Source organism: Anopheles coluzzii, chromosome 3, assembly GCF_943734685.1.
Source record: "Anopheles coluzzii chromosome 3, AcolN3, whole genome shotgun sequence".
Lineage (NCBI taxonomy): Eukaryota > Metazoa > Arthropoda > Insecta > Diptera > Culicidae > Anopheles > Anopheles coluzzii.
The window spans coordinates 21,693,057-21,708,916 of NC_064671.1; the positions used below are offsets into that span (position 1 = coordinate 21,693,057).

The window sequence follows — 15,860 nt, forward strand, 5'->3', positions numbered from 1 at the left end:
TTTCGGCGTTTGCGCTTTCGCGCCCGAAAGAGCGGACACGGATTTCACTGATTCGAAGGTTTACTGTGCGTTCCAGGCAAAAAGCTACAGTGCCCGCTGTGCGACCGGCAGTACGGCTACGAGACGAACCTGCGGGCGCACATACGCCAGCGGCATCAGGGAATACGCGTGCCATGCCCGTACTGCAGTCGAACGTTCACCCGCAACAACACGGTCAGAAGGCACATCGCCCGGGAGCACAAGCAGCAGACGCAGTTCATGCCGAGCCAGCTGCACAGCTAAGTGCGCTAAGCCCTGCCGCTGTAGGACGTCGAATTTGCTGCTGCCCGGTCCTGTCTCTTTCCTACTCTCTCCCACCTGATCCCCGAGGAACGTTTTGTTTTCCAAATCCCCTTTCACCACCCCACCCCACCCCGTCCCCCGTGGCCCAGTTGTGCGGATCATCCGTCACTCGATCGGCCGTGCTGAATTGGACCGTTTGTTGTTCCTATAACATTAGTAAAAAACGAATTGTTGCATTGTCGCATTTGTAGCCATAACTCAGAGTCCCGTTCGCCTTTGAACGCCATCCAAAGATATCGATACCGTGCGAAGGCCGCGGAAGAGCCGGGCTCGCCCGCCCGCTTTCCCTGCTGTACATCGGCAGCCATGATGGAGCAGCACACCAGCGAGACACACCTGTTGTGTAGTGTTGCCGAATAGCAGGGAGTTTCTTTTTGATTTCCATCGTCAGCATTAGCATCATCAATGTACGAGCCGTAGCCGTTTGGTGAGCAGTAGCCGCATCAGTTAGTGGGGTAGCTGCTTCAAATGAAAGATGGTACAATATGCTGTAATAGCGATCGCATGATCACATCAGATACGGGACTCGATGTTAGAAGAGAGAATGTATCAACAATATCAGCTGAATTAAACATTTGCGAGATGGGGTCGATTGTTTCTCGGGCAGTGTGCGATGGGTGCAACTCATCGGAATAGTTAAGCGGGGGAAGAGGCATTCGTACGTATCCTGTTTACGTACGCGATAAACGATTTGCAAGAAAAGAAGATGAAGGTGAAAGCTAAGCTATAATAACTTGAAATGGATTGGTAGAACACTGATTGGAGTGAACGGACGCCGCATACATAGTTTTGAATTCACATCTAGCAAACCCAGAACTCATCGGACCTACTAACTGCTGGAACCTTCCGACACTGGAAATATGAACTAAATAGGAAAGACAATTTATTTAAATAGCAACAGTGAAATTCAATTTGTTTACTGCTAAAGAGTAACCAGAGTACTCTCTCGCCTTATGAATTCGAATCAATAATTATTTTTCATTCTTGTACCTATATTTTCTTCACTCCTCCATTACCATCGGGTATATGCTTTGACAAAACCCCGATTTCATAAAAAAACAAACAAAATCAACTAGCATCCTCTATAACTGCAACATTGATTTTCTTTACCACTCTGCAACAAGCCAGCAATGGTGGACACAACAATAGCTTTAATTTGCCAGTATTTGGCAACTCGTCGACAGACTACGGATGTTCCACGGGTGAGGTGAACACACCTCATCCTCCTCCTCACACGCACGTTTGCTCATGCAGAGCAGCGACATGCTTTAATTTTTGCAACATCTATAACTCAGCAACTACAATCACCACAAGTGTCATTAATCATCAATTAACTTGAATGTGGAGGATCGTTTTTCTCTTTACGAGACCCGATTAAGGGGAAACCCGAACCAGAGGGTACTAACAAGAATCTTGCTTATGTTGCCCATACACACACATACACATACAAACACAAACACACAAACACAGAGCCACAGACAGTAACGATGAACCTTTACCGACATACATATAGATAGAAAGAGAGGAAGGAAGAAGGTAGAGTAATAGAAAAGAATAGATGATAGAAGCTTACTATTTTGTTTATGTTTTACTTGTTTTTGTTTCCTAATTAAAACTCACTATATAGAACACACCAACGGCAACACACACACACGGCAATTGTATTTGCTGTTGTTGTTGTTGTTGTTGTTGTTGGTTGTTGTTTTATGTACTCTAGTATCAGATTTGCATTTCCTTTGAAATGGCGAACGACTCGCTTCATACGATTACCGATTGTTTGATTTCGATTGTTTCGTCATTTCGCTTTTTGAATAGTGGTTTAGTTCTTGAACCCTCCCTCCGCTCTCCCAGCAGCAAGGGAGTTGTTTGATAAGGGGTGTGTGGGTTGAACGGGGGAATGTACGAAGATCGAAGAATTGGAAGTACACATTACACCGTAACAATGTACATGGATATCTTAAATCTTGTAATAGTATCATATATAATTTAACAAGGAACAACAAAACAACGCAATGTGGGAGGGGGTGTGGGAGAGGTAAAGAATACTTTTTTAATGAATAATACACATGTACCTGCTGATAAAGAAATAGGGAATCAGATATAGGAGAGTTGAAATCGATAGCTTAATGAGAAATATTTAACTATGCATATATATGAAAGTATATTTAAACCTAATCTACAAAACCCACATTACAACACACATGTACTTGAAGAAGAAGAAGAAGAAGGGCAGAAGTGGTCAGGCGGCCAATGCCGGAAGGGGGTAATGCTCGGCTGGCTGGCAGCTGGTAGCAGTGGCAAAGGTGTGTGGCTGAACAGTGTGAGACGCAAAAGACATTTAATCCTTTTTCAGGTTGACGCCTTTCGCCTGACAATGACGACGAGACGAGACGATGACGCGCGATCGCGCATTACTCGAGCAGCCATTACCAATCTGGCACGAGTCTCAATATCGTGCGCTAGCGATTAACAATTAATTCATGCAAGGAAAAGATTCTTCCGCCTAGAGGGGGTAGCTGACCCACTTTGGTTAGTGGTGGCGGCCACGGCCCAAGGCAGGGGGATCTTTTGTCCAACAACAACCAATTCTTCAATAGAAGAGCAAACCTAATGGAACAACATGCAATGGAAACTTGGTGCCTATTAAATAGACGATTCTAGTTTAAACAGTACTCTTACTAATACTAATATTTCCGCAACTACTGCTACTACTTCCTCTACGAATGGTTATAGTACTTCCTCCGATCGTACAATACAGGTGCGTTTTTGTTTTGTTCGTTTTCTGCGACATCTTAAATGGCATGTATCTATCATTTCATATCATTGCCATCATCCCCGCCAAACCCCGCAACTCACTACAATAGATAAACGGAACCGTTGAAATGATCTCATTTTTATAGCAATTACTGATTTAGTTACCACTATTTATCCCGTCCCCCAAACTCTAGATGTCCTTCTCCAGCAATATCAAAGAAAACACCGTTCCCATACTTAACTCTTCGCGCGTCTCGTTTCACCACCGACCATTTGGTCCATTTTCACTGCAGTAAGAGTGATCATATTCTACCAATCCTTTTCAAGTTATTAGCCGAAGTTGTGCAGCACACGTACTATCGGGCTTCGGTTCTCCGGTTTTACGGGGCACGGAAGCGTTCGTCTCGTGCTGGGCAAATTGGACGCGAGAAAGGGGAAGAAGATCTTGCACGGAAGAGAAACAATGAAACAATCCAATCTCAATCGTTAAAACTTAACAAACACATGCACACACACGCACACAAAGAGCAACAACATTCGATGTGAGCGTCGCGTGTGTGTTTTGTGACAAGACAAGGTGTGTTGAGCACACGGTGCCAGCTGAAGTAGTTAAAATGTGAACGTTGCCGTGAGCACGTGAATAAGAGCCTTTGCATAATGTGCGTAACAAAGTAGAGGCAAGCGAACGCATGAGCTAGACAATTGGATGAAAAGAAAGGTAATTGCAGAGTTTAATTGGTGCAAATATGTTTAACGTGTAATAGCAATACCAAGCCGGAAGAACGAACAAAACACGAAATATGTGCGCCGAGAGCATTCGTTTTCAGCATGGGTGGAGTTCCGCATGATTTTCTGTATAATTTGTATTGTTTTTTTTAAAAGAGCTACCATTTTTACTGTTATAAACAAACAACCGAAGTTACCGAAGCAACATGAAAATACCGGAAGGTACATTAGAGAGGCAAAACAGTAATTGAAAAGATGCTATCAATGTTTGCTATATTATACCGTAGTATAACACAGAGAGAATTTTATTTTGTGTTTTTTTTTCTTTTAGTTTTGTTTTTTCGCATACAATAGCTTTAGTAAGGAGTTTTGATTGATGAGTTTTCTCATGCTTTCGTTTTGGACCACGGTATGGCCGTGATGCGGATGCAAGTGTTTATGTTTCCATTCGAGCGAATTTGTTTTACGTACCGAACTCCTGGGACACACCCACTGAACATGAAAAGAATATGCGCGAAACAAGTAAATATGCTTCCCTCGGAACCCTTCCCTTAAGTATGACGTCAAACGCTTAACAATGAAATAGAATCCGTTAGTTCAATTTTTAAAGAAGAATCAATATAGTTAAACACAGTCTCACAGTGAGGAAACGGTGATCGGTCATCACCGGTATTGATAATAGTTGTATTAAGCACACACGAGTACCCGGGCGCGGGTAAGCGACCGCAATAAGACAAATCGGAACGCAGCAGCAGCAGCAGCACCAGCAACCCCGCCGCTAACGCCGGGTTGTGGTGCGTGTGCCTGCCACCAAGCAGAATTGTGTTTCTTGTTAAAAACAAATAGCCTGTTTCTGTTTCTAGTGCTACAAACTGTACTGTTTAATTTTTTGAATGCACATTTGTCCCTTATCCCTTATAAAACTGTTTACTCAACCTGTTATAAACAAAACGTAACACGAGGAGGAGCTATAGGTATAATCAAAGATATCAAACGTTTGATATTTGCAAGCAATTTACATGCAGACGAAAGACAACTGCCAATGAAAACGGGTCTATTTTTTCCGCTGAGTCGCATTTCACCGTGCGCAGCACCACCGTACGTATATTAAAAAAAACTTTTTGTTTTTATACACTTGTCTTAACGACAACACACACCGCTAGGTATTATTCGTTTTTATTGTATGGTGTAAAGGTTTTACTTCTTTTGAGTTTTTCATCCATTTACATACACACTTACACACACACACACACACAATCTGTACAACTGGTTTCTTCCAAAGCGAAATGCGTAGCAACAAAACAAAAAAACAAAACTAAGATTAGTCGTGATGATATGACAGAGAGAAAGAAGTAAAACACATAAAAAACACACAAAAACATGGAAACGAAACTCGAAACATTAAAGAAGAAAAAAGAAACCTTAACCCCCTATACACCAGCGACATAGCAATGGTAAGCCGAACATAAATGAAAGCAAAATAGGTAAAAAAGAAAGAGAAAGAGTCAGAGAGAACGAGAGGATGAAAAACACATAAAATAATAATAATAATAACGTAGAAATATGAACACGAATGAAAACAAAAAGAATGAACACTGAAATCAACTACCTCCACACGTACTGTAGAAATAGTGAAATAGAGTGCGTTTAGCAGTAAACGCCATTTTATGTTAATTTTTAAATAGCTCTTGATTTTAAGCAATAAGGCAACGTAATAGTCAAAATCAATAATTATTACGTACTTCTTCAAAGACATTTACAAATCAGGTATAAAATACAATGCAAGAGTAAACGACAGCAACAGTAGAGCGACAGGCGGCGACGCGTCTGGAAGGTGATGCAAAAACAGCAGTAAACAGCAGTTAAAGATGCACATGCAAGGCGAAACTATATAACAAGATATCTTTTCAGTGTGTAGTAGTAACACACACACAACATCCCCTGCCATCAGCCCATCTAAAGAGTAACACCCAACACACTATCCACAGCAGTTTGGAATATGTTTTCAGGAAAAGAAAGAGAACCAAAACATTAACAGTTGAAAAGCTCGGAAGAACAAAAGCAATTTTATTATTTTATATTTCGTTTTGCAAAGCACATTATTTGCTGAGAAAAAAAAACACAATCGTTTGGACAAACAAAACTACATGTCACGGCTGCTAGAAAACCCAGTAGAAGAGAGAAAACTAAAGATGTCAAAATTTCGTTTTGGCACGATGGAATGGATAAACATGTTTTGGCTGGCACTAAAAGCTCGTATCTATGGAAAATCTACATTAGTAAGTCACCATCAGTTGAAGAAAGACAGAGAGACGAAATGATAAAGAGAGAAAGGAAAAAAAAGGCAAACGGTTTGGCAAAAGGATAAAATTAAAAATCATAACAGAAGCATAACACACACTGCACGGCGATACCCCCTTTTTTAACTTGATGCACACAATCGAGGAAGCAGATGAGAGAACAAGATTTGGGCGGCAAAATTAACGACACGGAAGCGTGTGACAGGAAGGAACAAATGGAACATGAGCCATGGAACGAGTGGAAAAATTGAATGAATGCAAAATTGCTAATGAAGCGTTTTGGAAATGATGCGAACATGATAAAAAGTAAGCAAAAAAAGAACTTCTAAATTAACGAAAGCAAATAATGTTGATAAAAAAACAAACAAACAAACAAAAACGTAACACATATTCGATTGCATGCGAAAAGGAATGGCGTAGTAAGTGCGAGCACTTTAAAACATTAGCTATTAAGCCACTTCCCCCCCGACGACGGCCATGCGTCAAAAGGTAGGACGGAATAATCTCATGTAAATAGAGGTAAATTTACTCGCGTAAATTTGCACCGTGCAGCGCGAAACCGATGGGCAAGTGTGCGACTGCGCGGCTTGCGCTACGGAAGGGATGAAGCTCACGTTCTCGTCGCTCGAGGGCCCGCATGATTTGATCGTCATCATCCAGTACAACTTAACAAGAAAATTAAAAGAGGGGAAAAAATCAAGAGAAACGGAAGCAAATGCAGAAGCTATAAAATAGCTTGAGGAATAAAATTTAATGAAATTAAATTTTGGCAGTAAAGAGTATGCAGGATAATGGGTTTTAGATGTTAGGTGGCATATAGGTCGGCGCAAATCCTCCGAACTAACTGCGAGAGGTGGTAGAACGTGAACAAACATTTAAAAAAAAAGCAAGCAAAAACGCTAATCGTACTGTGGAAACAAAATTTAGTCAGTGATGTACATTTAGAGAGCAAAATAGTGGAAAGCCATGAAAGCAACACGTTTGCTCGTGGCGGCTTATTATGTGTACACGGGTGTTTGGTAAATGATAGACGGCGAAGAAGATTTCGAACCATCAGAAACACCGGCACACCCCCAACACATGACAGTGGTTCAATTTCGATAATACGTACGGAAGAAAATGTACACAAGGAAGATATATAATATGCATCATGGACATGAAGATTGTTGGTATAAATACAGCAAAAAAAGAGAAAGAGAGCAGCACTTTTCCCCTTTTTGGCAAATTGATGTAGAAAAGAAAATGAAGCAAGAAAAATGATATGTAAAATGGTGTAAGAGAAATCGCAACACACATCTGTAAACGACGTGTTTTTGTTGGGTGTCTCTGAAGCTAAATTGTACATACAAACAAAAAAAAATAATATGTGAAAAATTTAACGTTTTTGGAAACAGTAGAATCGTGTAAATCCCTAATGTTTGGCGCAAAAACGAAAAACAAAGCAACAAGAAATTAAAAGTGCGTATAATGCGTTTCGGTGAATATATATAAAAAAAAAACAAAAACAAATACGAAAAAACGACAAAATTGAGTGCTGAAGCAAAAGTAAGAAGAAAACAAAACAGAAGGAAACGACAAACTATTATGTTGATGTGTCACTGAAGAAAAACACAGCAACACACAAACAAAACACTCAGTCCGTATGAGAGAGAGAGAAAGAGAGTTCGTGATCCGTGCGAAGCGAATCCCGTCGTCAACCTAACAACAACAAATGGAAATGAAAAGCGGCAGTAATTTAATTATTGTTTGTGTTTTATTTTGCGACAGTGTGTGTATGTATCTGTGGATTGACTTTTCCGTCAACGGAACGTTGTTTGTTTGGCACAGCAAAAAAAGCGCTTCAAAACAACATTGGCAAATATATCCCCCCTTTTGGCAACTATTCACGAAAAAAATTAAAATAAGTAAATTTAGTTAGAACAAGGTAAAAAGTAACATAAAAGTAACAAACGTTTAGGCAATACCACAAAAAAACGAAAGTTTTTTTTTCAAAATTATTAAGCAAAATTTCTAAACAAAATTCTAAATTCAATTTATGAACGAGAAAAAAAGGAGAAGAAAGAGGTAGAGAGAAAGAGAGGAAGAAAAGCGAAAAGAAAAGTATAAACAAATAATGTTTTCGTTGCTGTTTTTTTTGTTGACGCTAGTACGGATACCGACAGATAACAGAAAGAGAGATGGAAGAAGAGTAGAGAGCGAAATTTCAATGTAAGCTGGGTTAAATGCAAAACGTTTAGGCAATTAAGTATGACAAAACACAAAATTCTGCAGGCATATAACTAATGTATTCGATAACTGTAAAGTGTAAAACTGAGTGTGAGTTTGTTGTTCTGTTTTTTCCTTTTCCAAATTCAAACATGATGCTTATCATTAGAATCCTTATTATTGTAATATCAACCGTTTGCGCAAGTGAGCCGTAGGTTTGTGTGTGTGTGTGCGCGCGTGTGCAAAAATTAGCACTAATTCCGTTAGCTGCGTTTTTCGGCTTTGAAGAGACGAACTAACGAAATTAACCTTTCTTCTTTGGATTTTTAAAATATTTGGTCGCTTTTTTGGATACAAGTGATAGCGGAAATCCACCACAGCAAGACGATGATTGATCAGTTCTACCTAATCCTACCCTATGGGTTGGATTTGGCGCCCCGGGAAAGCTAGCACAGTCGGCAAGAGATACCCTTAACCACACCACAACATCGCATTGTTTTTGTGCCTGTATTGCGACACATTTGAGTATTTGAGATTTTGTTAAATGATCAGTTTTTTATGATGTCCTTTTAAAAGTATAGTTTTGTTTTCCTTTTTACACTTTTTTTTTAATATATTTTCAACTCACAATAGCCTCAGGGGACTATTGTGGGCACCAGTCGGTTGTATGTTTCGAACCTTTCCTTGCAAAATCTAATCGAGTAGAAGAAGCTTCCCATAAAAGCAATAAACTTCCAACAGGCAACGTTTGGAAGCATTGTTTTCACTAAAAGATACACAGATTGAAACAACAACAAAAACCATGATCCCGACGATAAGCGTAGACACGATCGAAGAACGATCAAAAAAGCGTAAAGCGTAACTATTGATAAGACGAGAAACGAGCAAGGAAGAAGGAAAAAAAACTCAGCTAGTCACAAGTGCAACACACTCAGGTACAATAAAAATGTAACGAAACATTGTAGAATTATTTAGCGTGTATAAACAGCAAACTGAAACAAAAGGTATGCAATCAGCTGCTCACTCGATTGCGCGACGCAGTAGTAGCGTGTAAGCGAGCACTAGCGCACCCAGCATAGTAATAGTCACTTAATGCAAGAAAAAAAAAACAAAGAACGAGGAAAATTGATAATGCAAGAGAAGGATATAAATCGAAGCATTTTCGTGTTTTTGTTTTTTTCATTTATGTGGCATTTATACTATTGTTTTTTTCTTCGTATTCGACAGTTCCTCTCAGGAAACCCACAACGTGTACCGATCGTTGTGTTTAAAATAAGTTGTGGTGTTTGATTTCTATGTTGTGTATGCATTACTTTTTTTGTTGGTTATTGCCACTGCAGCTCTTTCCTGAGACGCAGAGAAAGAGAAAGAACGAGGGCGCAAAATCATACAGGCGAGTGAAAAGGAAAAGCCACACAAATACATGTTTGCGATTAAGGAAAACAAAATGGGCAAAATTATCTTTAGGTCTTAGAATACTACTACTTCTACAACAACTATTACTACTACTACTACTACTATCTAGCACGTAGTGTGAAATGACGATATACTTAAAACATTGAAAACGGGAGCTGTACCCATGTTTGTAACAAAGTTGTAAAAAAAGAGAAGGTAGAAGAAACGCGTTACGATATGTTACGATAGGAGTACGAAACACGGCTAGCCCCGTGGTAAAGAGATACGTAAAAGTTATGGTTTGTCAGTTTCAGCGCTACTTTTTGCCATTTGCGTTTTGTTCGGGTTTAGAGTCTGTTCTGTTGAAGGTGTAACACTGTCGATCTTACAGATCGGGTGTTGACAAGAGATACGAGATACGATAACGGACGGAGGTGAACAGCAGCTGCGCTAAATACACAGTGCAAAACCATAACCACTGATGAGATACGACATACAAGAGATACGGAAGTGAAAAATTCAAAATTCTTCAAAACCAACTGAACAACAACCTTACAAAAACAAAACAAAAAAACAACTCAATCTGCTTCGACTACACAATAATAGTTTGTGTGTGAAAGCCCATTTTAAAACCATACCATACAACGCGTATACTTTTGGAATACTGTTTTTGGATTGCTTTTCGCGTACACCCCATTAATACTGACTTATCTCTACATACCAATGTATACCAAAAACTAAAAAACAAAAATGCAACAAACCACACAAAGTAGCTATCCTATTTCATACGTGAAGCCGTGAAGGCAAAGGATGAAGCAAACAACACTGAAGAACAGGACGATGATAGATGGCGGTGTGTCACTGTGCCGTTAAGGGGACTACAGTTTGGAGACCAGAGTTTCACTATTGCCGAAGGCAATCATCGATCGAGGCTAATTACACGCTATACACATACACACAGAGAACCATTCGAGGCTAGAAGACACAGGCAGAATGAGGCTTTTCGAAGTAAAAACACAACCTAGAAACTGGTTACACGCGAGAGAGGGCTTTAGTCCGGAATATTGCAGTCCTTGCAGCCCCTTGTGACACACTGTCCCATCGCAGGATAATAGTAAACCCAAGCAACTGAACCACAAGGTGTAAATATGTACGCTCCTCTTCCGTCACGTTTTGCTGTCTTTGCGCAATCAGCCTCCCAGATGCGTCGTACGCGCGTGTACCTGCTGCGCCAGTGCGACTTGCATGCGCGATGCATAGAAGGAATGAGGCGCGCAGAAACAAGAAAACATGATCGGTTGAGCGGGCTAAGATCCCTATACGCAATAAGCTAGTCTAATATAGTTTCTTTCTTTTTCTTCAAATGCTGGCGACTCGCGGGTCGTCAAGCGTGATGTAAAATGAAGTGTGAACGCGGTACGCAATGGGGGAAAGGCAGGTATAAGCTTCTCCTGCGTTCAACGGGAAAGGAAAGAGTTTGAGGGATGGTTTTGGACAACCGTGTTTGGGTGCAATGGTGTACGGTGGTGGTGGCAATACACTGTAGATTTTCATGGGAACGCCAACCGAAGAGACTGTTATTTATTGTTACCTCAATAGACGTTAATGTGGGACGCGGGTGTGTTTTGTGTGTAATGGCAATGCAATAATGTGTAGGAAGTCTAGCTTGTATTCATGTTTACTATTATTGCCCCATTGTTTTTGTTTATTAAATCGTTTGAGTTAGTATTTCTCCCGTGCTGCGTTGAGTGTCAGACGCACGGGTGCGCTCCTAGGGACACTTGCCGCAAACCAATAGAGTTACAACAAGAACCACCATCACCACCATCTACCGCTCGCAAACTATTGCCCCGAGCTAGGCAATCTTCTATGCATTTCCGAATTTTCCCCTGAACCCTGAACTTTCCTCCTTTCCACATCGGTCCGCGATTACACCTTCAGAAAGGCCTTAATAAGAGAAATACCGGAACAGTAGTAGCAGTTAAGCACAGTATTCCGAATGTTACATTATTACGTTTATTAATTGTGTGCCGGGTCTGTCCACTGCTTCCCCCCCCCCCCCCACCATTCTTTATTGCAAGCGAGAAGGGGAGGGGAAAAAAAATGTTGGAACCGCACAGCACAGATCCGTTTATTTTTCTTCTTCTTCCACGTACCAGAGAGAGAGAGATTGCAATGTGGTATACCGAACGTAATGTACCGTTAAAGATTATATACACGAAGTAATATAGCAACGAGTAACTGTGAGCTGAATAGTATCACCGTGTGCAGAAAGCAGAAGAGAAAGAGAGAGAGGAAGCGACGAGTGGCGTAAAACAAATCGATAAATACAGTTTTTTGCAGTTATAAGTTGTCACTTCGTGTGAGCCAACTAAAACAGATAATTTATTTATTTAAATGTTCAGCATACATACATACATAAACTCTTTCGAAAAGAGCCGGAACGTATACAAAGCAAGTAATAGCAGAAACAAACAGCAGAAACAAACAGCAACAAAAAAACAGCGGATCAATGATCTGCAATTGCAACTGCGAAAACGAAATGAAACACAAAACAACAGCAAATCCATAATAAGAATGCAAACAAAAACCAAGCCAGCTCGAGAACAAGCACTATTTACAGTTGATCACAACCATAGCAAATATACAACAGGTAGCAGAGAAAGATAGGAACCAAGATCACAGGACACAGGATAGCAATACAAAACCAGTACCCTTTTACAGTACTGGGCACGACAGCGTTCGCGTTCTGGTAAACGTACCCCGAAGCGCGTTTGAAAATTGGTTTATAATACAATTCTTTGCCGTTATGTTATGTGTTACTTGCCTCACACCAAGCCCGTTAGTTGAAGGGTAACACAGCAGGACTTAAAAGAAATACCTTCAGACACACACATACGTGAAAACGGGGAAAAGGAATGAACGCAAAGATCAGACAGTTTGATGATGAAGCAGCGAAATGGTAAGCGAGAAGTAATAGCGAGTTAACGATTCTTGCATTGATCGTACCATATCTTTTTGTTGTTGTTGCAAAATCACATGGCATTGGGTGTAACAATTAGCATGCAAGTAGCGTTTGAAAAGGGCGTATCGATTTGCTCGAAAGAAGATCTGAACCGGTTTTGGCCGCACGACCACAAAAAATTGTTGTGTAAAACTCATACATTTATTCTGCAGGGAAGCTTTCTTTTTATTCGAATGAACACTATCAGGCCCTCCCCCCTATAACTAACTACTACTACTAGCTCCATAAAGTCGTCCATATCAATAGTCGCGGAGGGGAAAGGTTGCCCAAGCCCAAGCCCTTCGTGCAAACACTTGCAAACAGACCCATTTTGGTTTACGGTACCTCATTTCATTTTAATAGTGTTGTAAGCAAAAGCCATTGATTGCGATTCGCATCAAACGCAAAACAGAAGGAAACGATTATCACGAGACCGATGTGAATGATTTGTGGCCGGCGTGGCGTTCTCGCGTGGCGACCCAAGACCACACAAACACAGAATCCCACCGTTTTAACATTTAACGTAACAACGCCTAGCTTTTAACCTAAAACTAGTTTAAACATCTACAACACCACCACCCAACCTTCCCATTTTCTGTTTTCATGAAGCGCATTCAAGGCAGAGTATGTTCAACATCTGTATCATTTTCTCGCTTTAAGCTTTACCCTCCCCAGTTGTTTGATGAATAATTTTTCTTTCTTATAAAATTCCACTCTTTTCGTATCGATTGCTACAACAAACAGCACATTTTGCTAGCGAATATACACATCCAACACGAATTCCGATTGGAAGTTGCAATGCATAAACGCCCTACCAACCATCAAAACATTTCGGCTAAAAATATATATATAATTTTGACAAAATTTAAGTATAGCAAACTCCAACTAAACGCTAACCGTGGTCGAGCTTGAAGTAAAGCACCAATCCAATCGTGTACGCCACGGTGCGGGAGTATCCTTTTTATAGTTTCGATAACGTTGGGTTAAAAAATATTGGTTTTGGGTTTTTTGATTCTAAAAACATTGATATAAATTGCAGTAAAAATGAAAATTAATTATAATTCACACAGAAAAAAAAGATAAGAAAGTAAGAGAAGAAACTTCAAGTGGGAAGACATAAGATGCAAACAGAAAATAGAACCACAAAAAAGGGAAAACAATGAAGTACGAAGAAGAAACACACCGATAACGAGAAAAAGAAAATGAAAGAGAAAAGTATAAATGAAATAGAGAGAGAGAGAGCAACAACATATGAGAATCGATGTCAAACATCGTCAGGAGTGGTGTTCAGCAGTGCAGTAAGCAAAACACTCCAACATGGTTACCAACTTAGTATCGCTGCGATTGCGCGACGATGGCGACGGCATCCGTTGGATGTTTGTTAATAATATTTTATTTTAAGCTTTCTTTACGCGGCCACCGGAAGAACGGAAAAGAAATACAAGCTGGGCAGAAACCCTATTGAAGGGAATATGGTTCAGTGCGCGCCGGTGCTTCTTGTATAAAGTGTAATGCATAGACAAGGCAATATACAACAGTACGAACGACAATCGGTACTGCTTTGTGCACTTTCATATTACCTTTAGTGCTACACCTTGGTTATTATTATTATTAATATTATTATTATTATTATCATTATTATTGATACTATTGGTTCGTTTTAAGTTAGCATTACTCTGTACAATTGGTTTAAAACGACGGGTATATTGTTTAGTTATTTCCTCTCTGCATAAGCATAATAGTGTTGTACCGCTACACGTAAGTCAGTAAGCATCTGATAAAAAATGTGTTTAAGTTGTAAAAAGAAACATGGAGGATACAAAGCCGGATTATTCACTATCGAGAAGCGAAAGTGCGAAGCTTACAAACAACTAAAATAACACACGAAAAGGGGGGAATACTTTTTTTTTGTCCGCTTTGTACAACAATGAGGAATAATAATCAGCAAAAAAAGTGAATCACACAATGAGAGCCAAGTTTATAACGTTATGAAAAGAGCAAGATTTAATTGAAAAGCTGCTGATACGAATAAAACTCAATTTTTCGTACATTATTATGTTCTTTCTTTATTATTTATGTTTTTCTTTTCTGGTATGTTTCATTTTGTTCGTCCTCTATGATACGTTCACGGTGTGTAACGGTTATGAGTAGATGACATTTTCTTTTTCCTCGTTATCTGGTTATATGTTTTTGCTATATTTTATCGTTATTTTTGCGGTAAGTATGTTTCGTTATTTTATTTCTTTGATATTTTTCTTTTCCTTTTAGTTTTAGCTTTTGTAATATCACTTATGTTTAAAACCTCCTGATCGTGTTTGATATCGAAGTTACATGTGTTGCTCAACAAGAAATAATAACATCCAAACGAAACTGTGTTTCTTGAAGAGTATTGCTTAATTTTGCATTATTCCTTACTGAAATTGCAAGAAATGAACGAATTCTCTAATAAAGTGCAAACCGTCCAATGCCCAATTTAACAAAAAAAAAATGAAAGCACAATAATTAAAAATTAAACAAAAGAACAAGCAATGCATCGTAACAGTTTCGTTTTAAAATATACTTCATTTTTTGAGCTATGTTTCGTGCATACCACACTAATTCCATCCCTTCGTTACTATGATGTAGTAAAGTGCGAGCAAACCAGTACAGAATTCATTTCCAAACATAATATACAAATCAGAGCAAAGTGGATACAGAGCCCCGAAAATTGATTTTCTTAAATATAACTCACTCAAAATTGTAAACCTAAATCTTATCTTTAGAGAGCGAAACCAAACAAAAACCCTATAAATATGAATATAAATATCTAAAGAGTAAGTTTTTGGCACGTTTCTTACTCTAACTGGAGTCGAGAGAGACATAGAGAGAAAAAAAGAGGAACAGAAAATAAAATCGATAAACTTTAGGCATGTGTAACAGTGGCATTAGGTGTATACTTGTGGAATGGACTTTAAATTTCACCCTTTAATCTAGCATGTGTTGAATGTGCACACCGAAACACAGAATTAGCAACCAATATTCAGTAAGAAAGTGTGCGTATCTTGAGGGAATCAAGCTGACCGAACACAAAGATCCCACAAAAGGACATAAATGCGTAGTATTTGGTGTAGCGAGCGTGTGGTGCAATTTTGGAT

General features: G+C 39.5%; 1 protein-coding gene across 9 annotated transcripts in view; it reads left to right on the forward strand.

Annotated features, from left to right (window-relative positions):
* Positions 1 to 15,638, forward strand: part of LOC120959949 (zinc finger protein chinmo) — a 118,836-nt gene extending 103,198 nt beyond the window's left edge. For 8 of the 9 annotated variants that reach the window (XM_049610223.1, XM_049610224.1, XM_040383748.2 and 5 more), the window contains one exon: positions 59 to 15,638. In XM_049610223.1, the coding sequence (XP_049466180.1) occupies positions 59 to 282 (224 nt within the window). In that variant the 3' untranslated portion in view covers positions 283 to 15,638. The remainder of the gene's footprint in view (positions 1 to 58) is intronic. The other variant, XM_049610228.1, reaches the window with a different exon arrangement.
* Positions 15,639 to 15,860: the final 222 nt, after the last annotated feature.